We start from the raw sequence: 27,872 nt of genomic DNA, 5'->3' as shown, positions 1-27,872 counted from the left end.
ATAAAGACATGTTTCCTCTGAATAGACACAGATTCTGAACAGAGAGGAGAAAGCACAGGGACGCCAGAGAGTGGGAAGACTCTACGCACAATGCAGCTGCTGTAATGACGGCCCGTAACCATGGAAATAATTACACAGAACATAGACATGACGACGCTACAGCCAGGAGCAGGACAAGAGGACAGGCAAGGGAGGGGACAGGAGAAGGGAGAGGACAGGGGAGGGGACAGGAGAGGGGGTAAGAGAGAGGACAAGAGGACAGGGGACAGGAGACGGGATAGGAGAGGGGACAGGAGAGAGGACAGGGGACACGAGAGGGGGTACAGGTGAGATGACAGGTTGCAGGACAGAGGACAGGGAACGGAGAGAGGACATGGGACAGTAGAGGGGACAGAAGGGAGGACAGGGGACAGGAGAGCGGAAAGAGGACAGGAGAGAGGACAGGAGACGGGACGGGAGAGGGGGTAGAGGCGACAGTAGAGAGAACAGGGGACACGAGAGGGGGTACAGGTGAGATGACAGGTTGCAGGACAGAGGACAGGGAACTGAGAGAGGATATGGGACAGTAGAGGGGACAGAAGGGAGGACAGGAGAGGTGACAGGCAAAAGGAGAGGGGGAGAGGGGACAGACGATAGGGGAGAGAGACAGAGGACAGGCGAGGGAGAATGGACAGAAGAATGGACATGACGTGGGGTTTGTGATAAGGGGGAGGAAATAATTGAAATAAGACAGGACAGAAGACTTGAAAGGGACAAGAGAGGGGTGTAGACTCCAGAATGGACAGGGGACAGATCGGGGTTGGGACAGAGGACGTAGGGGGGCAGTGAGGACACAGTTAACAGTGTGTGTATATGTGAGATCCTCGGTGTTTTATGCTTTAGCGCCTTCAGTGAAGACATTCTCAGCACAAAGAGCCACGTCTCTGAGTGATGCCTGAAAAAGTTCTCTCAAGCCCACCGTCGCCATGGAAACTGCTCTCCGCGCACTCCGCCGCCACTTCCGAGCGCATCCATGCTTCCATCTCACCCGATAGCATGAAGTCTACAACGTTCCAGAGACGCTGCGTGTAGACTCTTTCCTTCCTCCGGCTGAACAGTTCAATATAGCGGCCACCGTCAGCTCGGGCCATGTGGATGTTAGCGGAAGGGGCGGGGCCGTAGCAACAAGCCCCTCCCCCTGGCAGTGTGGTGAGGTGAGAGAGAGAGAGGAAGAAGAGAGTAGAGAAAGAGAGAGAGAGGGGAGTTACTGCAGTAAGTCCAACCATGACCGCAGAACGCCTCATGTGCACACTTTAAAGAGGAACGATATCACTTTCAGATAAATAGATTTGGTTTTTGATTTGGATTTTGCAGTATGAACATTTTAGATTGGAAATAGGTTGCAGCAGTGAGCCTTGAGATCAGAGAGCGAACTTATGTGGTGATGCGAAGTGACGTCAGCTGAAGACTCCAAACTCAAGTTCATTTTTCACGTTGGTTGGTTGAAGGAGACTTGGAGGTTCAACTTTTTGGATGTATGGATTCTTACTTTCTTCACTCCTTTTAACAAAACCAGATCGTGCATCTTAATATCTCCCTCTCTCATGGACTAAGCGATGTGACCGTTGGATGGGGAGATGCGCGTGCTCGATCGCAACACCGCCCGTCCATTTTGGCGTCTTCTCCAAACCTGACCGTCGGGCCCGGACTCGTGACAGCGGGACCGGATGCGTCGCCGGGGGTGAAACATGCACCACGGAGCCCTTGGACGTGCCGCGGGTGACCTGAGAAGTCCAGAGAGGGGCAGCGGGGGAGAAGCGGGTGAAGGGAAGGGGGGCCGGGGGCAGCAGGAGGGGCGCACGGAGACGGGACAGCCCAGGAAGAGGAGGAGGGGGAGGAGGGGGGCAGCCCGAGCACCGCTGGCTTTCCGGGTGGGAACGCCGGAGCTCCATGTCCTACTTAACGCTGTCAGTTGGTCTTCACGTGCTCCCGGCTCTGGCACATTGAGGTTGTTGGAGTAAACGTGGAATTCTTAGCCTTATCTTATTAGTATTTGTAGAGTTAAATCATTTCATTTTATATATTCACATTCAAAAGTTGTTGTGGACTGGTGTTTCTCAAATCTTTAGGTCAAACTCTTTTAGTCGGGGCTGCCATAGCGAACCGGTCATACATTGGTTTGGCAGGGTTTACGCCAGATGCCTATCCAGACAAAACCACCCACGCTACTGTGACTGGAGTGGGCAGTGTCTTGTTAAGTATGTTGTCGAGCGAGGTTTGAACTGGCTACCTCTAGTTGGCGGGCAAACACTCAACCCACAGGTGCACGGTAGTCTAAACCTGAGTTTGTCCATCCCCGTACAGCCTCTAGTGCCTGTAGTCGTGTGCCTTCTGGGCGTTCACGTTTGGGGCTAGCGGTGTGGGCGTGGTGCTGCCCCCCTGTGGACTCACCTGTCCTACACTGTGGGGACGCTGAGGAATCCCGAAGACACTGAGCACATCTCCAGTTTGTGTTGGATTTACAGACATGAGCCTGATGTACAGAGACACTTTGTCGAGGCGGCTGGACAGGACCCGGCTTGGCCCTGGCCCAGGTAGGACATGCTTGTGTCTGCACCTGTCTGCTCTCCATGTCTGAGTTAAAACAGGCCTATTATGCAACATGGATTTTTCAAAGCTTTTAACCATATTATAGTTGTTTCCTTCTCATTGACCCTCTGAAGTTGTATTTAGAATGATTCATCCATGTTTGAGTATTCTTTATTCTGCTGTGTTCAAGACGTCATTGCTCCGATTGACCCCTGTTTTCACCTCCACCGGTACACGCCCACTTCTTTCTCCAAAAAACAGTGATGCACATCATTGTGTAATCAATTTGATACAAATGGAAAAAAAAAATCTGTGGCTCACAGCATGTAGTTCTCTAACACAGAAGTCAGTGGACCTGTGTCTTTTGTTAAGTTGTTTTAGATAATTATTGTGATTTAAAATGTAACATAATGAGTGACTGATGTCATAGATTAGAATTACAGAGCAGACAAAGGCATTATGTAAAATCTGCTTTGGATCATTCACCCACATGGTTCAGCTTTTTGGCAGAAACAGCATATTTGGTTGTCCCAGCTCACCAGACAGAACTGCCCTGAAATGGGCATAAAATGTATTATTATTATTATTATTATTATTAAAACAGCTTCTTTACACTTCACCATAAATGTAATCACAACAACATGCTGCCAGACCAACTGCTGGACTATGCTCGGACCATGCCGCATGAGCCATGCTTGGACCATGCTGCTGGACCGTGCTGCTGGACCATGCTGCTGGACCATGCTGCATGAACCGTGCTGCATGGACCATGCTGCTGGACCATGCTCAGACCATGCTGCTGGACCATGCTCAGACCATGCTGCTGGACCATGCTTGGACCATGCTGCTGGACCATGCTTGGACCATGCTGCTGGACCATGCTGCTGGACCATGCTCGGACCATGCTCGGACCATGCTGCTGGACCATGCTGCTGGACCATGCTGCTGGACCATGCTTGGACCATGCTGCTGGACCATGCTGCTGGACCATGCTGCTGGACCATGCTGCTGAACCATGCTTGGACCATGCTTGGACCATGCTTGGACCATGCTGCTGGACCATGCTGCTGGACCATGCTGCTGGGCCGTGCTATTTAAGTTTCTGTGCACATTTGGAGGCTAATGCTAACCCTTGTTGCGTTCACTTTACAAACAGGACCCACATGTTTTACTGCATTCTCTCCTCACATTGTCCACAGGTGTCTACTTTTCTCGAGGTTTGCATAAATAAAAGATTTCAATGAAAAATTAAGTTGAGTTAACAGTTATTTTTGTCGTTAAAATGCAGACTTGTCAGGTGATTGGTTTGAGAGGCAGAAACACCACAGTAGGAGGGTTCTCTGGTTTCAAACCTCTCACAGGACCACAGAACACAAAAGTTTAACCTAATACGACTAAAGCAGGAGTAAAGGAGGAAGAGCTGCACCTGTCAGGACCAGGACAGATGTCATCAGGACTGGAGCATGAGGCCTCTGTTTCCTCACACTGCTCACTACTGTCTGATCAAAAACAGACCCACTGTGAGCTTTAGCCTGATGGACATCTGTTTGGTACAGCAATTTCCCTCACATCTCAGCCACTCATTCAGATTCAAAATCGATCTCTACTTTGAGCAGGAGGCGCAGCAGGAAAAGGAGAAGCTGATGCTTGAGGTGCTCCTCAGGTCTGTGTACAGCCCATGTAGGAGAACAGGGGGTGGCTGGTGTACGCATTAGGGCTCTAGTCGATTAAAGAAATTCTTGGTTGACTAAAGACATGTCCTGCAGATCGATTACCCCCCGACTAAAAAGGGGGCGTGGCAAAAGCTCTCACAACTATGACATATCTGTATGTACCTGACCCAAACTGCACTCACAAGACTACACCTGCACGAGAGTTCATGGAAAAACTACTATACAGAAAGAAAAAAAATAGGAAACAGTGTATTTATATAAAGATATCTTGATTTGTGAATCATGAGTTTAATCTGCCATTACAAAAAAAAACAAAAAAACAAAAACAACTTCCTCACTTCTCCAGTCTGTTGTCCCATATAAATCCTTATATTCAAAATAAAATGTTATACATTTTGGTCAACAGAGATTAATTGACTAAAGGACTAATGGACTAATGGACTACAGCTTTAGGATGCACAGCTGGAAACAGAGGCCACACATGTCTGAGGTCCTCCAGACACTCACAGGCTAAATGTAAGAAGTACTCAGAAGTACTCAGAAGTACTCATCCTTCACACAGTACTGTATTATGTCCTGAGTCTGGAGGAAGAACAACAACAGCACTGCTGTGACAGAGGAGCTGCAGGCAGAGGCACTGTAGAGTGCCACTAACACCCCACACACATGCACACAAACACACACACAAAGATAAACACACACATGCACGCGCACAGATACACACACAAAAACACATGCATGCCCTCACACACGAACGCACACATAGACTCTGCACACACACAAAACACACCCATGCACGCACACACACATACACATACACACACACAAACAACACGCGTGCACACACACACACTCTACCTCTCCTCAGCAGCCTCCTACTCACTGTACTGCCCCTGCTCTCTCTCTCCTGTCTTCCTATCTCTTCTCTCATCTGTCCATCTCTCCCTCTGCTCCTTTGTTGTCCTTCTCTCTCCTCTTGCTTTATCTCATCTCCTTGTTTCTCTTTCCTCTTCCCACTGTTTCTCTTTCCCTCTCTTACGTTCCACAGTGCTCTTCCTCCCTGTGTCTCTCTTTCCATTCTTCTCTCTTTTCTCATCTTTCTCTCCCTCAACTTTCTCTCTTTCACTTGGCTTCTCTTGGCTTTGCTCCCCCTCTCCCATTTTCTTACATTCTCTGCCCTTCTTTCCTTTCCTCAACACTCCAACATCGCCACTCCTCTCTCCATTTCACCTCAGCTCTTATCTCCCCCATCCTCCTCTGTCCCTCCTCTCTCCCCTCTCTCCCCCCATCCTCCCCCATCCACCCCATCACCTTTTCTCTCCACTCTCCCTCCTCCGATTTCCCTTCACTCCTTACCCTCTCCTTCCTCTCCTTTCTCCCTCTTCTTCTCTCCTCACCCTCACTCCCTCCCTTTCTCTCCTCTTTCCTCTCCTCACCCTCTCCTTCATGTCCTCAGTCCCTCCTTCCTGTCCTCGCTCCCTGCTCTTCGCTCCTCTCACTCCTCTCTTCTACCACTTTCCTCCTCCCTTTCTCCCTCCTCTTCTCTTCACTTCTCACCCTCTTCTTCCTGTCCCCGCCCCCTCCTCTTCGCTCCTCTCCCTCCTCTTCTCTACGACTTCCCTCCTCCCTCTCTCCCTCCTCTTCTGTCCTCTCCCTCCTCTCCTCTACCACCTCCCTCCTCTGCTCTCCTCACCCTCTCCTTCCTGTCCTCGCTCCCTCCTCTTCGCTCCTCTCCCTCCTCTCCTCTACCACTTCCGTCCTCACTCTCTCCCTCCTCTTCTGTCCTCTCCCTCCCCTCCTGTCCTTCCTCTCCTCTCTCCTCTTCGCTTCTCTCCCTCCTCACCCTCTCGCTCCTCTCCTCGCTCCCTCCTCTCCTCTCTCCCTCCCCTCCTCTCCTCTCCCTCCTCTTCTCTCTCTCCCCTCTTCTCTCCCTCCCCTCTTCTCTCCCTCCCCTCCTCTCTCCCTCCCCTCTTCTCTCTCCTCTCCTCTTCTCTCCCTCCCCTCTTCTCTCTAACCCCTCTCCTCTCTAACCCCTCTCCCCCTCCCCTCCTCTCCTCTCTCCTCTCCTCCTCTCCTCTCTCTCCTCTCCTCTCCTCTCCTCTCCTCTCTCCCTCCCCTCCTCTCCTCTCTCCCTCCCCCTCCCCTCCCCTCCTCTCCTCTCCTCTCTCTCCCTCCTCTCCGCCCACCCGTTTGACCGCCTCTTTCTCTGGGTGCTGCCGCTGCGCCCACACTCGGTGCTCAGCCTGGCAGCACATTCACATGCACACACTTCCTCTGCTCTGAGCACTCTCCCAAACACCAGCGCTTATCCATCTCACCACTCTTTCACTCTTTGGACTGCTCTGTCTCTGTTTTATGCTTTTAACTCAAAAGATAATGATACAAGCTGCATGACATCCGCTCCCAACTCTTCCTCCTCAGTGCCCGTGGTAATCTATGTTCTGTGTACCGCTGAACAAAACCACGGACTGTGTAGAGAAGTGGACTAAGGGAGTGTGACGTCACCCGCGGCGTTTGGCTCCAGTCAAATGAAGCTCATCGAGGCTAGAGCGGTTATAGGGACGAATTTGGAGCAGAGTTGCGTATTTGAAATTCCGACTGCGAGTATCATAGCAACCAAAGAGCCAGTCCGGAGCGAGGTCGTTGAAGGTAACGCTCCTTCGACAACGCTAGCGGGAGTGACCTCAGGGAAAGAAGGCGCCTGATGTGTCTGTTATTAATGTTCATATGTTGATTTACGACACAATAGCGAAATTAAAACCCCAGGATCACGTAGAGCGGGTTAATATGAGCATTTTAAGACCAAAGTGTCTGACAGCAGCAGTTATAGAGAGAGGGGACACAGTTTTATACAATAGAAGGTGAATTGGAGTCGATGGAGCCGGTAGCATGCCCATGTTCACTTCCTATTTAGAACGAGGCAGGTTAGCAGGCTAGCTATGTCCATTTATATACAGTTGTCCCTCACTATAACGCTGTTTACCTTTCGCAGATTTTTTTTGGCGCAATTTTACATGCTTTTTTTACACCGCATGAACGCACATTGTGTTCTGCGTCCTGATTGGCTGAGGAACTGTAGACCATTGTCCATCAGTCTCCTCCGTGCCGCGTCTCCTGTACAGTACAGAATGTGTTCAGACAAATTTACATAAATGTCGGATCGCAGTGTGACTCTGAAGTGCTGTACGTTTACGATTTGTTTTCTCCCCGACAAAACCCACAATGTCGATGAAACGTTCTGCACCAACAAAGACACCTGCGGTCGCACCAAAAAGGTCGAGGAAGACGCTAACCATCGCAGAAAAAGTTAGCGGCTGTAGGGGGCGCCATTACGGAATAAAGAAGAAGGAAAATAACGTGATTCCATTCTATAATAGTGCACTTATTTTTTTAAATCTACGAAGGTTTGAACTTTGAGAGAGTTTAAACGAGAGAGAAATGTGAGAAAATGTTAACGTCTGTGTGAGAAAAGTGTATAAAGTGTGTGGTGAGGGGTTTTACAGACAAAAACATAAAGAATAATTGTAAAAAATAAAGCTGATACTTCGTGGATTTCACCTATTGCGGGTTATTTTTAGAACGAGGGACCACTGTGTACAGTCTATGATCCATATGTGCTGTACATATTTCGTCCAACTGGCTACTTCTGACTTGACTGGCAAATTTAGAATTATATCTCCCGGTATCGGTCTGGTCTGGTCACCACTCCCTCTGTCGCATCTCGAGCAGAACCAAATATGATCATGTAATAAGATCAGATTTTTTTTCAGTGACACAAGTGAAACAAAGGAGCTCATTGTTCATCGATCATTTACAAACAAAATGACATTTCTTTCAGTTTAGTGCTTCACTGTTCACATGTTTTTCAGCCATATTTGTTTTGATACAAATGGATCGTGCATGTTCCTGATTGGCTAATCCACCTGTCAATCACTGCCATCTGCAAACTGCTACTTATAATAAAGGGTTACTCAAATGTGAATGAAACAAAACACAAGTCTGGGGTTGTTTTTGAGGAGGTAACAACATTTTAACATGGCGAAAAGCTCACAAGAGTCAATTTTATGTAATATTGGACCTTTAAAGAAGACTGTGTTCTGGTTCTCGGGCAAACTCCTGAATTGTGGCCCCTGGATGCCGTGCGAGCAGTGTGATCAGAGCAGTGTGAGGAGAAATGACAGAGGACAAACTAATACATGGTTTGAAAAGGTGAAGTACACTTAACAGAGCCGTGTGTTTCTTCACTTGATGATGGATTTCTTTCTTCTTTCAAATGCAACGGTTGGTTAGTTATCAGTGCATGAGACGGTGAAACTTACGTGTTTAGTAGCAGTTCTCCCTAAATAGTACATAAACTTAAGTGTACTGTAGACACTTGGACTGGGAAACAGTACTAGGAAGAAATGTATTTATATTCACCTTATTCTGGAAGTTGCCGTGGGCGCCGCCATCATCATCGGGATTGTATTACTTTGCATAGGGCTGCCGATCTTAACAGTAAATAATATAGGGACTAGAGACGTTTAAAAGCCTCCAGATATTCAGTGCTGTGTTCACTTGTTGGTCACGTAAACATAAAATGTTTTACACAGATGAATCTACTTTATATCAGATTCTCCATTTAAACTGGAAGTGCCACCACAAAGAAAGTGCAGTTTAGGAGCATTTACGGCAAAAGCTGGCAGGACGAATTACACTCTGCTTTTACCAAAAAATGGCATTAATCACTAACTTCTCCTTTCTGCTGTTGTCCCATATAAATCCGTAGAATCTAAATAAAATGATTATTCGACTTAGACACCATCCACTTATTTCGACAGGTGCGTGAGATGAGCCTGTCTCTGTTTCATTACCCCGGTGCTGCTCTTCATTTTCTTCTAAAAGCACTATTATGCAATCCTCTTACACAACCTAAATGAAGCTATTAAACACTGCCTCTGCTAGACCACAGCAGTGAGCTGTCACTCACCTTGTGCTTGTGCGTTTCCATGGCAGCGTGGTCCTGGCTGTATCGTCCTGCACACAGCGCCGGTGCTGATGGCAGAACACCTGTCTAATCACCGGCTGTGTGCGAGCTCTTAAACATTTAAATTTTATGCTAATACTGTGATTGTATTTAGAATTAATCAAGATTCAGTCCCCTGCACATGCTGCGACGATTTGAACGGAAATGTTTGTAGAGCGACTACAGTTAGCAATTTTGTAATAAGATCCCAGCCAGACGGGTTATTTTGTTGTTGGCAGAGGTTCTATTGCCCACCACATCGCTGCAGCTTTTGCACTGATAAATATGATCATTCAAATGTGAGTGATGTGTCTTGTGTGGGCTGCGTGTGTGGGAGGAGACGTGGATGTGGACAGGTCAATTTAACAGCGTCCTGTGGCGATAAAAGCACAGGAGACACTGCTGCACACAGGAGCCATTATGGGCCTGTATATTATATACTACTATATATTTAAACATGCACAGGTGATCTGATCTGACTGAGTTGTGTATGAGTTTGAAAATATGTTCATTCGGTCCTGACCTGTAGCTCCAGGCTGACTTGTACCTCTGGTCATGACCTGTAACTCCAGTCTGACCTGTAACTCCAGTCTGACCTGTAGCTCCAGTCTGACCTGTAACTCCAGTCTGACCTGTAGCTCCAGTCTGACCTGTAGCTCCAGGCTGACCTGTAACTCCAGTCTGACCTGTAACTCCAGTCTGACCGATAGCTCCAGTCTGACCGATAGCTCCAGTCTGACCTGTAGCTCCAGTCTGACCTGTAGCTCCAGTCTGACCTGTAACTCCAGTCTAACCTGTAACTCCAGTCTGACCTGTAGCTCCAGTCTGACCTGTAGCTCCAGGCTGACCTGTAACTCCAGTCTGACCTGTAACTCCAGTCTGACCGATAGCTCCAGTCTGACCGATAGCTCCAGTCTGACCTGTAGCTCCAGTCTGACCTGTAGCTCCAGTCTGACCTGTAACTCCAGTCTAACCTGTAACTCCAGTCTGACCTGTAACTCCAGTCTGACCGATAGCTCCAGTCTGACCTGTAGCTCCAGTCTGACCTGTAGCTCCAGTCTGACCTGTAGCTCCGGCTTGACCTTTGCTTCCAGTCTGACTTGTGCCTCCGGTCCTAACCTGTAACTCCAGTCTGATCTGTGCCTCTGGTCTGACCTGACGTGTAGCTCCGGTTTGACCTGCAATTCTGGTGTGACCTGTAGTTTCAGTGTGACCTTTGCCTCTGGTCTGACCCGTAACTCCGGTTTGACCTGTACCTTTAGTCTGACCTGTAGCTCTAGTCCTGACCTGTTCCTACGTTCTGTTCTTCTGGTTTGACCTGTGCCTCCAGTCCTGAGCTGTACATCCAGTTTAACCTGTAGCTCCAGTCCTGAATAGTGCATCCAGTTTGACCTGTAGTTCCAGTGTGACCTTTTCCTCAGGTCTGACCTGTTCTTCCAGTCTGACCTGTAGCTCCAGTCCACACATGTACCTCCAGTCTGTCCTGTTCTTCTGGTTTGACCCGTGCCTCCAGTCTGACCTGTGCCTCCAGTCTGACCTGTGCCTCCAGTCTGACCCGTTCCTCCGGTCTCTCTCTGTTCCAGACAACCGGCCCCGCAGGAAGAGCATCGCCACAGGGAAGCAGCCCAGCATGGACGTGTCTCCCACTGCCCCTCTTCAACCCTTCCGACAATCCGTGAGTAACCTCCCCTGCTCCCGGCCCCGCTCGCTGCCCCCCACCCTGTCCTTTGGCCCCTCCTCTGCCCCGGGCTCCCGACGCTGTAGCGGGATCCCTCCGCACCCCTACCCCCCGACACTGTCCGTTGCCCCTCCGCCCGGGTTGTACCAGCATAGGGCGTCCTCCTCGCTGCCCCTGCCCTCCTCCCTGTCGTTCAGCCTTCCCCACACGCCCGCCCCCACTATCATTGCGTCTCACTGGGCGGCTGACAGCTTGGGGCCTGAGCTGGGAGGATCCTATATCGCACCATTACCACCTGTGGAGGTAGGTGACACCAGGAGCCCGCAACTTTGAGCAGTTGCGGTGCATGGGATCTTAAGAGCCATTGTGAGGTGACAGTAGACTATAACTGCTCTCCAGAGTCTTGGAGCTCCATCATTTAGAAGCAATCACCAGATGTAATGTTATAATCTTTACCACAAAAGAACTCTTAAGGCTTTGTCATGCAGTGGTTTTTCCTCTTTCAGAGCTTCCTCAGTAAAAGGCTAAAGGGCTCCATCAAACGCGCCAAGAGCCAGCCCAAACTGGACCGATCCAGCAGCTTTCGCCACATGATCCTCCCCCGCTTCCGCAGTGCCGACCAGGAGAGGTAAGGCCACCACCTCCCAACCTGCCTTGTCCGCAGTCTCCCCAGGATCTCACCATCAAAGTTCTAGCATGAGCCGAGAGGAACCTTTAGCACAAACACACACAGCGTTAGATGTAATGCTCCAGAGTATCCTGTCAGGACTGGGTGAGCACAGTGCAGTGGGGCCCCGTGTCATTAGTGTCTGTAATGGAGCTCAACGGTGACCACCCCTCTTGTTCCAGAAGTACATTTCGTGGTCATTAGTTACCACATAGCTGATTAACCCTGAGCTTTCAAACGTTTTATAATTTTTTATTTTTTTCAGAAGGTCTAGTCTGGCTCTGCTTGCTGCCCCCACCCTGTCCCGTGCCTCCTCCTCTTCCTGTGTTCTGTAGTGGGATCCCTCTGCACCCCTACCCCTGTGTCATTAGTGTCTCTAATAAGGTTCAACAGTGACAGCCCCTCTTGTTCCAGATGTACATTTATCATTTATTTTCCACACAGACCATATGAAAATTTCAAATATTAAGAGTTCAAAGTTCCACTCAGTTCCATCATGGAGGCTAAGAGCTATGTGGTAACTAATATGCATAATGCAGTTATTTTAAATCGAAAAAGCACAATTAAAGGCCCTTAAAATTGTTGTTCTAGTCACATTACGCCATTGAGAATAGGTGCACATGGATGACTGAGCAGCAACACAGATGCCAGAGCAAGGAAGAAGTTGAACGTGAACCCAGACTGGTCAACACTGCATAATCAGGAAGGGGAGCAACAGCGAGGGTGATGACAAATATGGGATTTGACCCTGTGTGTGCTGAGCAAAATAGATTAGAACCATCACCTCAACCACTTGACAACCTCGTCACAGTGCACAGAGACGCGGGACATATTCACAGGAAACACATCTTCATCTGTACACATGGATTTCTTTGGTCCAGGATGTTAGGTTCCACACACCGTGAGCAGGGGGCAGTGCCTCAGTAGTGCTTTTTAAACATTGTTGGAACAATACATTGTTCTGTTAGATTGCTAACATATGTACTAAATTTGGAACATTACAGAGAAACTTCTGACATTGATCTTGATCTTTAGACATAATTATATACATTTTGCCTAAGTCAGCAAAGAATGGATTAGCAGAACATGTGGAGTTGTGTTAGTTCACTAATACACACTAAAATTGGATCGATACAGAGAAGATTAGCATGGCCCATGTGCAACGGTGACTTACAAATTCATGTAACGTTCCTTATTTTCTGGCAAATCCTTGAAGAATCCATCCTGTTTTTCTGTGTCATTGTCCCGTGGAAAGACTAAGTGACAGATTAGACTGTGTCAGGATGGCCGAGCGGGCTAAGGACCTGTGATCATGTTGTAGTCTCCCCTCAAGGTGTGAGTTTGAATCCTGCTTCTGAGAAGTTAGCAGAGAACAGATAAACTTACCCACTACCATACTATTAAGAATGTTGCGTTGGCCAGGAATCGAACCCAGTGTGGCAGGCGAGAATTCTTCCACTGAACCACCGATGCCTGTTTGAAATGCTTTAAGTACCTGGTGGTGAAGCTTCAGAAACATTTTGAATTATAGATTTATAGATTTTATATTAAATTATAGATCTTGTGGTCATTAGTTACATAGCTGACTAACCCTGAGCTTTCAGATGTTTACTATAGATTTTTTTGGAAGGTCTATGGGAAAAATGAATGAGAAATTTACTTCCGGACCCAGGGGCTGGGCGTTCACTGTTGAGCTCCATAAAAGTGATGCCAAACAGAAAGGAGTCAGTATCTTCTGTGATCCCAGAGCCTGTGGGGCTCATGACCCAAACGGACAGAGACAGGGACCAATACAAGTCAAAAGAATGGACCCTCAATTCATTGTTTTTTTTCTGTATATTTACTCCTTTCTACATTTTAGAAATATATGATAAAGTATATATGGAATTATGTAACAAAGAAAAAAAGTGAACTCAACTAAATATTTGTATGTATTGTATTCAAATCTTCAAAGCAGTTACCCTTTGCTTTTGTCAGCAGCTTTGCAAACCCTTGGCTTTTTTTCAGTGAGCTTCTTGATAAAGTCTCCTGAAATGGTTTTCACTTCAAAAGTGCAAAGCAGTGATAAAAACTGGCTAAAAGTGGCTATGTTTAAGCTTTTTTAAAATGTAAGTCTATTACATTCTGGTGGACATAGTTTTGATGTCTTCATTGACATGTTTGTTCACTACAGTGTGAATAAACATGGAAATAAAGAAGAAATAATTAAAAAGTGTGTCCAATCTTTTGACTGGTGTATGTCAATCTTCAGATATTCTGGGGCAGTTTGCTATAATTTTGTGAGCAGATGAGCTCCATGGAGAACCATTATCAGTAGTAGATAGAACCATCCTGTTGCTCCATAGCCTGTTTCAGAGAAGGGTCCCCCACTGCCCCCTGCCCCCTGCTCCTGACAGGGTTCCACTGTGGCAGTGATGGGCCAGTAGCTGAGGGTCAATTAACAATACCTGAATACTACTACCTTCCCTGTTCCACCACTACAACCACTCCTCCTTCACCCACAACCACACCCATCCTACATGTCCCCCACCACCACACACATTACCCCTCCTGTCTCCATTATACCCACTCCTCCCACCAACACCACCACACACCTGCCGCTTTACCGTACCAATCCCGTTACCACACCCATCCCGCGTCCTCCAAACTCACCCCTAATCCTCCCACCACCACCACACACACCACATCCAATTTTCCCAACACCACACCCATCCATACTCTACGTCCACCCTACTCGTCCTATTACCACTACACCCACCCTACTACTTAACACCACCATCCCACCCTCTTCCTTCCACTTCCACACGCACTCTCCTGCTCTTTCCACCACTACACCATCGCACCCGGCAACCACACCCATCTCCCCTCCCAACCCCACAATACCCACGCCTACCATCATCACACCCACCCTTCTCCTACCTCACCCTCTACTATATCAATCCCATTACCACCCATCCCGCTTTCTCCCAACCCACCCCTAAACCTCCCCCCACCACAACTCACAACCACCACACCCATCCCCCCTCCTGCGTCCACCACTACACCACCCCACACGACCACCACACCCACTCCTTCTTCGTCACCCACCACAACCACGTTTTCTCCTCCTTCCACCTCTCCACTTCTGTGCCACCCCACCCTGTCCCGCCACCACCATCGTACCTACCCTTCCTCCCCAGGACCCGTCTGATGCAGAGTTTCAAAGAGTCCCACTCCCATGAGTCCTTGCTGTCCCCGAGCAGTGCAGCGGAGGCGCTGGACCTCACGCTGGATGAGGACGCCATCATCAAACCTGTCCACTCCAGCATCCTGGGACAAGAGTACTGCTTTGAGGTGAGGACATGTCCACTGTCAGGGGACACGGTCTGGAGGGGACAGGCGCCACAGCTGAAGACATGTGCAGCCAGCTAAAGGGCATCAGGTTTAGAGGAGTTAACTGCATTTTATTTTTGGGTTTAATTGGTGAATGCAGTGGCAGAGTGGTTAGCAGTCATGTGTCCTCTGGAGTGAGTGGCAGAGTGGTTAGCAGTCATGTGTCCTCTGGAGTGAGTGGCAGAGTGGTTAGCAGTCATGTGTCCTCTGGAGTGAGTGGCAGAGTGGTTAGCAGTCATGTGTCCTCTGGAGTGAGTGGCAGAGTGGTTCGCAATCATGTGTCCTTAAAAGATTTGATCGTGATACTTTTTGTGCAGTATTATGTCCTTGTATCTGGCTTTTTAACTACAGAAAGTACTTTCCTCTCCACTTTGGTCTACATTAGTCTGACAGCTAGATTGGTTCATTGGATCCTTTTGTGAAGTCCGCTGTGTAGTGTTTTAAGCCACCTCCAGACTGGGTCCACGCTGACACCACAACACTTCATTTTGAGCTCTATTAGTCAGGAGCAGTCTGTTCTCATTTTAAGTTTGAGAAACATTTGTGGCATTGTGGCGTTCACATGGTGACTAATGGCTTGTGTGATTGCTGGTCTTCCTGTTGGATGGAACGTCAGGTGACCACGGCATCAGGAACCAAGTGCTTTGCGTGTCGCTCAGCTGCCGAGAGGGACAAGTGGATCGAGAACCTTCAGAGAGCGGTCAAACCCAACAAGGTCTCTGCTTTCTACTGTGTGTTGTCCCTCTGTGTTGTGCCCTGTGTTGTGTCTCTGTCACATTTACATGCACGCCAGGAAAACTGAACAGCAGGCCTAGTCCAGTTTAAATTCATCAAAATACATGTAAACGCGGGAACTACGATTGAGGTGTCATGGTTCCAATCTCTCTAACACATCTGGAGAAGCCGATACGTACTTGGATGTCTGCTGCACGTAACAGTATAGCCCAATTACATTAGGAACCGACTAGGAGAGGCATTCAACTGTAAAAAACAGCCAGGAAAATATTAGACATGTCTATGGATGTGCACTGAGTTGCTTTAGTAACAAAGGCAAAACTGTATGTGCATGTGTATTTAAAAGCACACCGTGCACATTTTTCCTTGTTAAACTGTCCTCGTAAAGTTGCTGATTGATGTGCTAAAATGTTGTATATTTATCCCCCACAACTATAAAGTCTCCATAGTCCATCGAAAAAATTTGAACCTCAACCTCCATTGAGTGTCGTGTACCATAATTATGCCCGTTGGATGTGCATATGACATTACTGCTGTAGACTGTCGGACCAAAATAGAATAAAAGCAATTCTTGTGCGTGTGCTGCACTGTTACTGCTTTGGTGTAAATTGGGGGTAAAATTCAAATACTCAACATAAATGAGATCATCTATGTCTGGCTAAAGGCTTTTTTAAGGCTCATTTATAGTCAGCATCAGCTCAACATGGACAGCCAATCTGAAAGTTTATGGCTCTTGCTGTGCTGCATACGTGCTGTGTACGAGCATCTCTGTGGAAAAGCTGATTACATGTTGAATTTCTGCCAAAGACAAAGGCTGTGATTGGTTTATCCACAAAGACTATACAGACAACTGATTAAAAACATCTCAGAACAGCAATAATGTGTCACAGATATACTTTCGTGCATGCCAAGAGTGCTTGTTTATTAAATAGTTTTAATCCCTCGACGCACTTCGTGGTGTTCAGGTCTGCATCAGGACAATAGCACTTAGCTGAGAGAAGCCAAACTCTGGACAATAAACCAGCCTTAAAGTGGTTACATGCAGCACAGCAGTGATATTAGCAGTTATAGCCAAGAACGATAGAGTTCTCTGTGCATGTAAACGTAGAACGTGTTGTCCCTCTGTGTTGTGTCTCTGTGTTGTCCATCAGAGCTGTCCCCGGTGTTGAGTCTTAGCGTTGTCCATCAGTCACTTCCCTCTATGTTGTCCCTGTATGTTGTCTGTCTTGTCCCACAGTATCGTCTCTCTGTTGTTTCGGTGTTGTCCCTCTGTGATGTTTAGGTTTTGTCCCTCCATGTTGTCCCTTGATGTTGCCCCTCTGTTTCGTCCTTCTGTGTCTTCCCTTTATGTCTTCTCCTTGAGATGGACTTATGTGCTGTTCCTTAGTTTTGTCCCTCAGTGTCATTCATCTATGTCAGGGGAGACTAAACTATGGCTACTTTTATACACACAACAAAGAAAACAGACTATAAGATACAGAGGTGGGTAGTACTCAGTTACATTTACTTGAGTAACTTTTGAAAGAAATTGGACTTTTCAGAGTACTTTTCCAGCAGCATACTTTTACTCCTACTTGAGTAATTTGTATTTAATTTGTGTTTCTTGCACCATGTTGTATTCCTTTCATGTCTATCCTTTAGAAACACCAGATTTTGTGCATTATTTTATGTTTTGTCCTTCATATTACATCAACTTCAAATTATTAATCAGGTAGTCACTCTTACAGTTACTCCCAGTTACTCCAGTTTTTCCCAAATACCCAAATACTTTTTACTTCTTACTTGAGGAATTTCTTGGACCACTGCTTTGTACTTCTACGTGAGTAATATTTGAAGTAATGTTGCTGTCACTTGAGTATAATTTTTGGCTACCCACCTCTGAAAAGATGAGACACACATACACAAACATAGAAAAAGTTTAAAACATATATAAATAAAATAAATGAGTGTCTGCCTGCGTCTGACTGTGCTGCATGTTCACAGGACAACAGCCGGAGAGTGGACAATGTGCTCAAACTGTGGATCATCGAGGCCCGTGAGCTTCCCGCCAAAAAGCGCTACTACTGCGAGCTGTGCCTGGACGACATGCTGTACGCCCGCACCACCAGCAAGCCCCGCACCGACACTGTGTTCTGGGGGGAGCACTTCGAGTTCAACAACCTGCCCGCGGTCCGCAACCTGCGCCTCCACCTGTACAAGGAGACCGACAAGAAGAGACGCAAGGTGGGGGTGGGTGGAGGACAAGTCTGTGCTCATATGGAAGAGGACTAGTATTTTAAAAGGAGCGATTTGAGACAATAACTGACTGAATGATAACGTTCTTATATTTATTTACCATTGAAGACTCATAGGTTCATAGGGAAGCAACATTCCTCAACACATATTATGCTAAACGTCCTATATTACACAAAATTAACTCTTGTGAGCCTTAAGTCGTGTTAAGTGTGTTACCTTAAGTGTGTTACCTCTTCATCTCACACATTTAACTTGAGTAACCCTGTCTACATCTCCAAAGCTCAATGCTCCAATGCTCTGTTTCCCTTGTGATGTCATGTTGTGATAGTTTTCAAATTAACATCATAGACCATATGTGTCAAACTCAAGGCCCGTGGGCCAATTGTGGCCCTCCACATCATTTTATGTGGCCCTCAACAGAATAAATTAAAAGGTTTGACAGTCTTAACATGTTATTTTATCAAGAGATACACCGGTACACTGCTATATTTTTTTCATCTATGCAAATAAATATGCAATATTTGTAAGTTGAATAAGTAATAAATACAGAAACAGTTAATTAAAAAGTTTAAAAACTAGTTACGTTGATTTTACATCTGGCCCTTTGAGCGCAGCCATTTTGCTGATATGGCCCTCGGTGAAAATGTGTTTGACACCCCTGGCATAGACTGTATATATAAATGGACATAGCTAACGTGCTAGCCGCTGCATTCAAAATAGGAAGTGAGAATGGGCGCACTTTCGGCTCCATCGACTCTGGCTCCAATCAGCTTCTATCAAAAAATGGCGGCCCCTCTCTCTGTAATAACATAACACGGACCAGAAAATAGTGTAAAATGGGCCCTTTTTACCCACTCATAGTTGTATTTAGAGTGATTTGTGCATGTTTGAGTAATCTTTATTCCGCATGCTCCAAAGATTCCCGGTTTCCTCTATTCCCTGTACAAACTGTTTTTTTGTCTTAAACAATGAAACACATAGGACTCAACAGTGTAGTGTCGCTATTTCTCAATTTGTAATACAGAACCTTTATTTGTGACCGTTTGAAAATCCCTGAGCTTGACCATCTTCTATTCTGGAGTTTATGCTCTTATACAACATTTCGCCTGCTTGTTCTGTTCAACTGGCTCCCGTCTCCAAAATGTGCACCATCTCAGCTGTTTATGATTGCTATGGTGACGCACGCTGATCATAATCACCAATGAATGAAAACGGCTCCTGCAAGAGCACAGAACACATATCTGGGATTAGACTACGACATTCTTATTAAAGGGCCCATTTTACGATATTTTCTGATCTATGTTATTATAATGTTGTTTCCTCATCACAAACAGACCTGGAGTTGTGTTTTATTTCATTCAAACATGTTTAACACACAAACCCTGCAGATTTATCCTGTGTTCTTTTATGGAATGTCCAATCTCTACTGAACAAAAGGTAAAAGTTAACTTGAAAACTACTGCTTCGTGACATCACAAGGTTTAACAGAGCATTTTGAGCTTTGGAGATGTAGACAGACTAATAATAAAAGGTTCCTCAAATGTGTGGTATGTTTTTGAGGAAGTAACAACTTTTTGACATGGTTTAAAGCTCACAAGAGTCAATTTTGCGTAATATTAGGACCTTTAAACTGTATATAAACCACAGCTGGTCTTTTAGTGGACTGAAAATCCGGTTGCATGCAGACGTCTGGCTGATACAGACTTTGGGATTATAAGCACTTGAACAAATACCTTTCTCTCCCTGGATGAGCTGTTTTTGTGTGTTGGTAAAATTGAGGCGTGATGGAAAGTGTCTTTAAGCATCAAGCTAAAATTACACTTTTGTGTTATAGAAATGAAAGTGAACATAAGTTTGAGCAGGGCACCACACACAGAACTCAACTGGACTTAAGAACTGGAGCTCCACGGATAAAACCTTATAATTAGTTTTGCCAGTGAGAGCCTTTCAATCAGGAGCGTTAGGTGGTGTGTTTTGAAAGAAAACAATGGTGCTACTTGAAGCTAAAATGAAGCTAAAATATTCACTATTGTTAATTTACGTTGACAAAGAAGTTAACATTGAACTTACTGCCAGTTTTTGTTTTATGTATTTGATCAGCAATTACTGAAATGTTAAAACTAAGTTAAAAAAATCTGTTAAAAGGGAAATTTAACAATAGAATTCACCTCAGTTATGACTCCAGGCAGAATGGTGTGGTTGCATGTACATCCATATTTCTTGTAAAATATGTTTTCCTTCTTTTCCTTCACCCAGGAAAAGAGCACTTACCTGGGCCTGGTAAGCATCCCCATCTCCAGCATCACGGGCCGGCAGTTTGTGGAGCAGTGGTACCCGGTCATCCAGCCCAGCGTTCTGACCAAAGGTGCAGGAGTGGGTGGGGCCAAAATCATCAATGCATCGCTACGCCTCAAGTCCCGCTTCCAGACCATGAACATCCTGCCCATGGAGCTGTACAAGGAGTTTGCCGAGTATGTCACCAACAACTACCGCACGATGTGTGCCGTGCTGGAGCCCGTGCTGAGTGTCAAGAGCAAAGAGGAGGTGGCCTGTGCGCTGGTGCACATCCTCCAGAGCACAGGGAAGGCCAAGGTACTATGTCCACCACTGCTCAAACACAATGGAACTACACTGCTTGGCAAAAAAAAAAGTAGCCACCAAAAAAAGGTCACACACTAATATTTGGTTGTTCCGCCTTTAGCTTTGATTACAGCACATATTCACTGTGGCATTGTTTGGATAAGCTTCTGCAATGTCACAAGATTTATTTCCATCCAGTGTTGCATGTTTTCACCAAGATGTTGCATTGATGATGGTCGAGTCTGACGCTGCACAAAGCTTCTCCAGCACATCCCAAAGATTCTCAATGGGGTTAAGGTCTGGACTCTGTGGTGGACAATCCATGTGTGAAAATGACGTCTCCTGCTCCTGAACCACTCTTTCACTATTTGAGCCCGATGAATCCTGGCATTGTCATCTTGGAATACGCCCGTGCCATCGGGGAAGAAAAAATCCATTGATGGAATAACCTGGTCATTCAGTATATTCAGGTGTCAGCTGACCTCATTCTTTCAGCACAGACTGTTGCTGAACCTCGACCGGACCAACTGCAGCAACACCAACATATTTGCTTAGTTAAATCCAGGTGGCGACCTTTTTTTTTTTTGGCCAAGCAGTGTATTATATCACATTCTTATTGCACTGTTGCCTATTGTTTATTGCAGCTGCTGCTGTTTTAGTCCAAGTTATTTAAAGGTTCTATTGTGCAAAATGGATTCTTGTGAGCTTTTAGCCCTGTTAGAACATTGTTTTCTCCTCAAAAACATACCCGGAGTTGTGTTTTGTTTCATTCACATGTTTGAGTAACCTTTTCTTATTAGTAGGTAGGTTTCAAGTGAACTGCTCCTTTTACCTTTAGTTCAGTAGAGATTGGCAATTCCAGGGCTGAAGGTGTGAGGAGTTTAGAGTGTTTTCGATTTGAAAGAAGAACCCAGTCTAAATATCCAGGGTTTGCTATATATGTGTGAATGAAACAAAACTAAAAATGTGACAAAAGTGTATTATGGGCCCTTTAAATATGTATAGCATCTTAGTGGAGCCAAATGAGGCACAAGGTTCTACATCGACTTAAACTCATTGTCAGTTACGACACAGTGTTGTGTGTGTTTGGTCCACAGGACTTCCTCTCGGACATGGCCATGTGTGAGGTGGACCGCTTCATAGACCGAGAACACCTTATCTTCAGAGAGAACACTCTGGCCACCAAAGCCATAGAAGAGTACCTCAAACTGATAGGACACAAGTACCTCAAGGACGCAATAGGTCAGCCAACACAACTCACACTGAGCATCTAGCACACTCACATCCAAAGTTAAAGTAGAGTATTTGACTGATTTAAAATAATATTAACCCTTTCATTGCCAGACCTCTTCATAAACACACCCTCTGGCCTCTGAGTTTTTGCTTAATTTCTTAGGGTTAGGGTTAGTTAGGCTTAATTTTTTTAAATGGGCCCACATTGATTCATTCTTTTGCTCTCAACATTTGACCAATGATAGTGTGTCTGTTTTGAGGCAAAAAGCTGAAACCTTAGAGTTCTAAGTGTCTCAGGATGAAAAAAGGCTAAAAAAAAAAGGACCGTATCAGGTGTATACGAGTTGAGGGCCCGTATGAGTCTTAGGAGAACTGTGTCCCTCTGTGTCACGTCTCAGGAGAGTTCAGAACATACTAGTCTGAGGGGTCTTTACGAGGCTGAGGGGCCTATATGGGTTTAAGGGTACTTTATGAGTCTGAGGATAAGTGTGAACTGTGTCCCTCTGTGTCATGTCTCAGGAGAGTTCATAAGGGCCTTATACGAGTCTGAGGAGAACTGTGAAGTGGACCCCATGAGGATCCCTCCCTCAGTGCTCCTGGACCACCAGGCCAATCTGCGCATGTGCTGCGAGCTGGCCCTCTGCAAGATCGTCAACTCTCAGTGGTGGGTGAGCGCCTGTTCCTCTGTGTCCTATCTATGTCCTTTGTGCCTGTGTCCCATATCTTTCTCTTGTCCTCTCGCTGTGGCTGCTGTCTGTATCTTCTGTGTCCTCTGTCTCACTTCAAATTTGGAACGTAGCAGATAACAGTCTAGCTATTTCCATTTATATATACAGAGCAGGTGAATGTGCCACTATTGCTTTAATGAGGCTCCAGCCTTAAAATGTGGGTAAAGACAAACATATACTTACATCTGTACTGCTTGGTGTGTTTCTGTGTGGCCAGTGTGTTCCCGCGGGAGTTGAAGGAGGTGTTTGCGTCCTGGCGGGTGCGCTGTGCGGAGCGTGGACGGGAGGACATCTCAGAGCGTCTCATCAGTGGCTCTCTCTTCCTGCGCTTCCTGTGTCCTGCCATCATGTCCCCATCACTCTTCAATCTGACCCAGGAATACCCTGACGAGCAGACGTCACGCACCCTCACGCTCATCGCCAAGGTGGTGCAGAACCTGGCCAACTTCTCGAAGTAAGCAATCATTCAACCTTTAATGTTTTCTGTTTGTGGATAGTAGTGTCGGACTGGCAATCAGGAGACTGTGGTGTCCAGAGCAACAGGGTTCAGCTGATTTTTAGGCTTAAATTAACCATTAAATTCAGCATTTTACTTTGAATAATTGATTTAACATAAAATGTAAAAGAACAGTATAGGTCTGTTGTTTGATGCATAGTTTTAAGCAGAAACCAAGATGAAATCTCATCCACTTACTGTAAAAAGCCCATTATTATTGTCAAAATATAACAACTCATGTGGAGCAGAATACGGAAATTCATGTGATTTCTGCTCAATTCTCCACAGGGGAGAAAACCCCTGTGGCCAAACATTGCAGAGTATGACTAATCAAGACAGATTTGGCGACTGACAACCAGTCATCCACCCGTAGTTACATGAAAGCCTTGTTAGACAACACTCTATTGATCATTTGCAATTGATACTTTGCAGTTACCATGGAAACACAATGCACAGATTATCAAATACAGCCAAAACGGTTTTAAGACTCAAGAAAAAATTAAAAAATGGATTTGTGAAAATCAGCCTGTCATCTATATGAGGGTTCAGAGTCCTGTTTAGCTGTTTGATTTTTAACAAAAAAATGTGAGAGTGAATAACTGAAAAACTATAGTAAAAGCCAAAGTTAAATATGTCAACTGGGTCTGTGGATGGACCCTCAGACCTAAAGCAAACCAAGGAAACAAAGAGAACAAACAAACAAAGGAAACAAAAATGCTCTTCAACATTCTGACAGAGGCTGAGGTAGAACTATGGGCAGCACAGCAGACATGTGTTTCTTTGCTTTTTATTGCCTCATTTTTGTCTGTGGAGCTTTTGTTTTCACCCCACTATAATTACTTCTTCAAAACATGGACAAAGTAATTAGTTCAACTGTGTGATAAATGTGAGTGTGTCTGCAGTGTCCCTGTGGTTTAACTGTTAACTGGTTTTCTATTACTGTTTTAGATTTCAGGGACAAACTAAATATTTAGCAGAGACCTAGACTTTTGCATTTCGTATTAAACTGCAGCAGCTTTTTCACATTTAGACGTGTTTTGAGGTTTTACAGAAGAAAAGGTCATTACTCAACATTAGTTGCAGTTTGTAGATTTGCGTAAGTAAAGTGGAAACACTAATACTTTTTTCACTGTAGTGACGAGAGGTCACTACAGTGAAAAAATTGCATTCAGATCCCTTAATTCGCATAAAAGTTTATTCACTCGCTTCAGGTGGATTTTGATTTGAACACATAACAGTTAAAGTGCATTTTGGAAGGGGGAAACCCTTTGAGCCACAATAACTCACATAGCGAATAAAAACCCACGTGACCGTCGGGCCAGGCTACATCTGCACTGGACCGAGGTGGACACAGGTGATGAACAAAGACAAAATAATCCCATCATGTTGGTTGTTGTTTGCCCAAAATCCTCCAGAGAAGAACAGCTAAACATCACTAGCACAATGAGTAACTCGGGGAAAGTTTATGGTTGTCCAGCATTAAAAGTGTAGCGGGATTTTAGCAGTGGTACTTTTTAACTTCAGTGCAGTACTTTGGCAAAGACTGAGGCAGCAGCCTTTAGCTTGGTGGTAAGACATATCCATATCATTATATTACAGTTTAAAGAACCGATTAACTTAAAACAACCTGCTAACTTTTGGACATGACACAAACGTATGCAGGAAACGGCTAAACAACAGAGAAAGTGTTTCTGACCAAGCCAAACTAATCAGACTGTGCATGGTGCGCCCTCTGTAGGTTTAGCGGTGTCATAACACAGAAGACAGTAGCTTCGGTAACCAGGTAATGATCCAGATGCGAATTTTGGAAATATGTACATTTTATATGTGCAGAAATGCAGCTATTGACACTCATATACTGGTGTCACTAATAAAGTTCCTAAGGTGTGATGTCATTTGTATAACATATATATATATCCAATGCTCAGGTTAGCGTAGACTCTCCTGGATTGCTCCCTTCACATTTGTTCCCCTGTCCTGTCATGTCTGTGCCCGGTGCAGGTTTGGCACTAAAGAGGAGTACATGTGCTTCATGAATGAGTTTTTGGAGATGGAGTGGGGTGCCATGCAGCAGTTCCTGTTTGAAATCTCCAACCTGGACAGTGTGAGCAGTGCAGGGGGCTTTGAGGGCTACATCGACCTGGGCCGCGAGCTCTCCATCCTGCACAGCCTGCTCTGGGAGGTCATGGCACAGCTCAGCAAGGTACTACCACCCCACAGCAAACCACTCAGACTGCAGCCACCCACCATCCTCCAGCCTTTAAGACATATTGTGCTTGTGCTTGTTTTATAGTTATAATGTATGACACCGGTAGATTTGATCATGTTCATTATGTTATAATTTGGAAATTTTTAATCGTAATGTTCATTTAAAACAACCTAACAAAAGAAAACTACGGTGCCCAATGGGAGCAGATGTCACTGTAAACGTCACCACAGCAAAGAGCCGTGAAGCTGACACCTCTGATGGACAGGTGCACATAGGCCTGTCATGATAATTACTGTATCAGCTTATCGTTCACTACATGACAGATGGAACAATACTTTTTGGGGGGCAGTATTTATCATGGGTACCTTTCCCTCTAGTGGGAAAAATTTGGTTATTTTTCTGTGCTACAATGAGACTTAGAAACGTCGAAAGTCAAATTATGAACGTCTATGACTCAGAGGCACAAAGTAACTACTTAAGTCTTACATTCTATTATTTATCTATTGTATTTTTTGGGGGGATAATTCTGCTTTATAGTTTGGTTTCAGTATTATAGTTCATCGTCTATATTTACTTCCGCAATCGTGACAGGCCTAGCTGCACATGACACTAGTGTACTCATGTACCTAAATGACAATGCTGTGCGTATCACGATTAAAAAAATAAAATTGGAGAATGAAGTGAGTACGTCACAGTGGGCGTGTACCGGGAAAATGGCAGTTGATTTGCAATATGACATCTTGAAAATAAGCAATTAAAGATTACTCAAACATGTACAAATCACTCCAAATACAACTTCAAGACTGTAAATGATGAGGGGAAACAATCATAACATGGGTACAAGACCCATGACTTTGTATAATTGGTCTGCTTTAAAATGCCTGTACATGATTTTTTCCCATGTATTTGAGAAAATCTTTCCCCATTACAGATCTATTCTATAAGCAGTAAAAAAATGAAAATAAAAAATCAGGTGCAGCGTTTTTAAACTGTAAGTTATAAAAATAAAAAAATCATACAATAAAAATACCAACAACAATAACACAGCAAATGTGTCAAATACTATAGAGCACACCTGAATATAAGTCACACCAGCTAAATTTAAAAAGAAAATACATTTTCTACATATATAAGCTGCACCTGAATATAAGCCACAGGTTTTCATGTTATAACATGAGATATTTACACAGATGGACGGTATACAGAAGTTTTTTTTTTTGTTGTTTTACTTTTTAAACTGTGCCTGAAAATCAGCAGTATGGCACCAACATTCTATCAACACGGGATGAACATACCTGCATGTTTAGAAAAATAAAACAGCACCAACACGGGCCATCTGCTTTTATTTCCTCTGAAAGCTTTTGTCATTTTTTTTTACCTTGACTAAGTTCTTCCCGCTGCTGCCTCCAACGTCGCACCAATGATTCATTAATGCCGACCTTCTTTGATGGTCAGATCAAGCTGCATCATTTGCATTTCTTCATGTGTTTTCCATGATGGGTGTGTGTGCATGATGTGCAAAATGACAGTTCAAAATCAAAACTAGTGTATTCTTCAGGGCATAATCTTTCCTCACATATGTCTCACGTTTGCGCCCACTGTTAGAGACTGCCCCCCGGTGGCTGTTAGCCAGTAAAAATCCATAAATTAGCCTCACCATTGTATAAACCGCAAAGCGTGGGAAAAATGTCACGGCTTATAGTCCGAAGTTTACGGTACATAAACTTAGCACTCTACAGTATAACAGAAAAGATCCAAACCAAGATTAACTTTATACTTTACCAGAATTAAACCCGTCCAGTTACAGCAGGACTTAATCAGGTCACAAAAGATGGATTAGCACCAATGGCCACCTCTTTTCTGGCAGAGATTTTAGTTACATACATGGATACCACAGATTTGATTATGAAATGTATTTTGTAATTTCTTTACACTATTTTGACACATGTATCTGGCTGGAATATAGATTCTTTGTGATGTGCAGGATGCTATCATCAAACTGGGTCCATTGCCCCGCCTCCTGAATGACATCAGCATGGCTCTGCGTAACCCACACCTACAGAGGCAGCCCAGTCATCAGGACCGCTTGTCCCGGCCAAGCTTCAACCGGGGCATCTCCTCCGACTTTCACAACCTCATGATGAGGGACCTCAACAGGTGGCTCTGCTCTACACACCTCCACACAACCTATTTAGCACCATCACATGACACTTTACAGGGCTCTTCACATGGTCCATGTTATTATAGCGTCATGGCAGTCATCTAGTGTGTAGTAATCATGCAATAATCAAATCCTTCAGGCCACAAGGTGTGGCTCAGTAGTTTCTCTGTTCTCTGTGTAGCTCTGTAGACATCACTCGCTTGCCTTCCCCCACCTCCACTGGAGGAATGATGCCATCCCGCTCGCAGATGAGTTTTCAGGAGCGTGACCTTCAGCGGGCATCGTCCAAAGACATGTTTTATATGTCCCGCCCCCCCCTGGCCCGATCCAGTCCAGCCTACTGCACGAGCAGCTCCGACATCACAGAGCCCGATGCCAAGGTGAGTACTGCCCCGCTGTGTGTAGCATCCTCCATCTGTAGTCTGACCCGATCAGTGTCAGTGACGGGTATGACATGCATGGAGGTCATACTGAGTAGAATCTAGTATGTCATGACATCTGCTTTCTCCCACTGATCCTCATGCAACTCATC

At 45.4% G+C, this 27,872-nt stretch overlaps 1 protein-coding gene and 1 non-coding gene across 2 annotated transcripts in view; both read left to right on the top strand.

The window, feature by feature from the left end:
• syngap1b (synaptic Ras GTPase activating protein 1b) overlaps positions 1–27,872 on the top strand; it is a 73,394-nt gene that overhangs the window by 27,597 nt on the left and 17,925 nt on the right. Inside the window, exons 4-15 of the mRNA XM_033980704.2 lie at positions 10,830–11,227; positions 11,431–11,552; positions 14,771–14,924; positions 15,580–15,678; positions 17,682–17,921; positions 20,190–20,525; positions 21,611–21,755; positions 22,266–22,410; positions 22,692–22,928; positions 24,972–25,173; positions 27,164–27,336; positions 27,522–27,720. Coding sequence (XP_033836595.1) covers positions 10,830–11,227; positions 11,431–11,552; positions 14,771–14,924; positions 15,580–15,678; positions 17,682–17,921; positions 20,190–20,525; positions 21,611–21,755; positions 22,266–22,410; positions 22,692–22,928; positions 24,972–25,173; positions 27,164–27,336; positions 27,522–27,720 — 2,450 coding nt within the window. The remainder of the gene's footprint in view (positions 1–10,829; positions 11,228–11,430; positions 11,553–14,770; positions 14,925–15,579; positions 15,679–17,681; positions 17,922–20,189; positions 20,526–21,610; positions 21,756–22,265; positions 22,411–22,691; positions 22,929–24,971; positions 25,174–27,163; positions 27,337–27,521; positions 27,721–27,872) is intronic.
• Positions 12,690–12,791, top strand: LOC117384520 (U6 spliceosomal RNA). Its single transcript, XR_004542507.1, has one exon. It is a non-coding gene; the product is annotated as a U6 spliceosomal RNA (small nuclear RNA).

The sequence above is a fragment of the Periophthalmus magnuspinnatus genome, chromosome 16 (assembly GCF_009829125.3).
Source record: "Periophthalmus magnuspinnatus isolate fPerMag1 chromosome 16, fPerMag1.2.pri, whole genome shotgun sequence".
Taxonomy (NCBI): domain Eukaryota; kingdom Metazoa; phylum Chordata; class Actinopteri; order Gobiiformes; family Gobiidae; genus Periophthalmus; species Periophthalmus magnuspinnatus.
The sequence above is the reverse complement of the archived record's forward strand: the minus strand, read 5'-3'. Positions and strand labels throughout refer to the sequence as shown.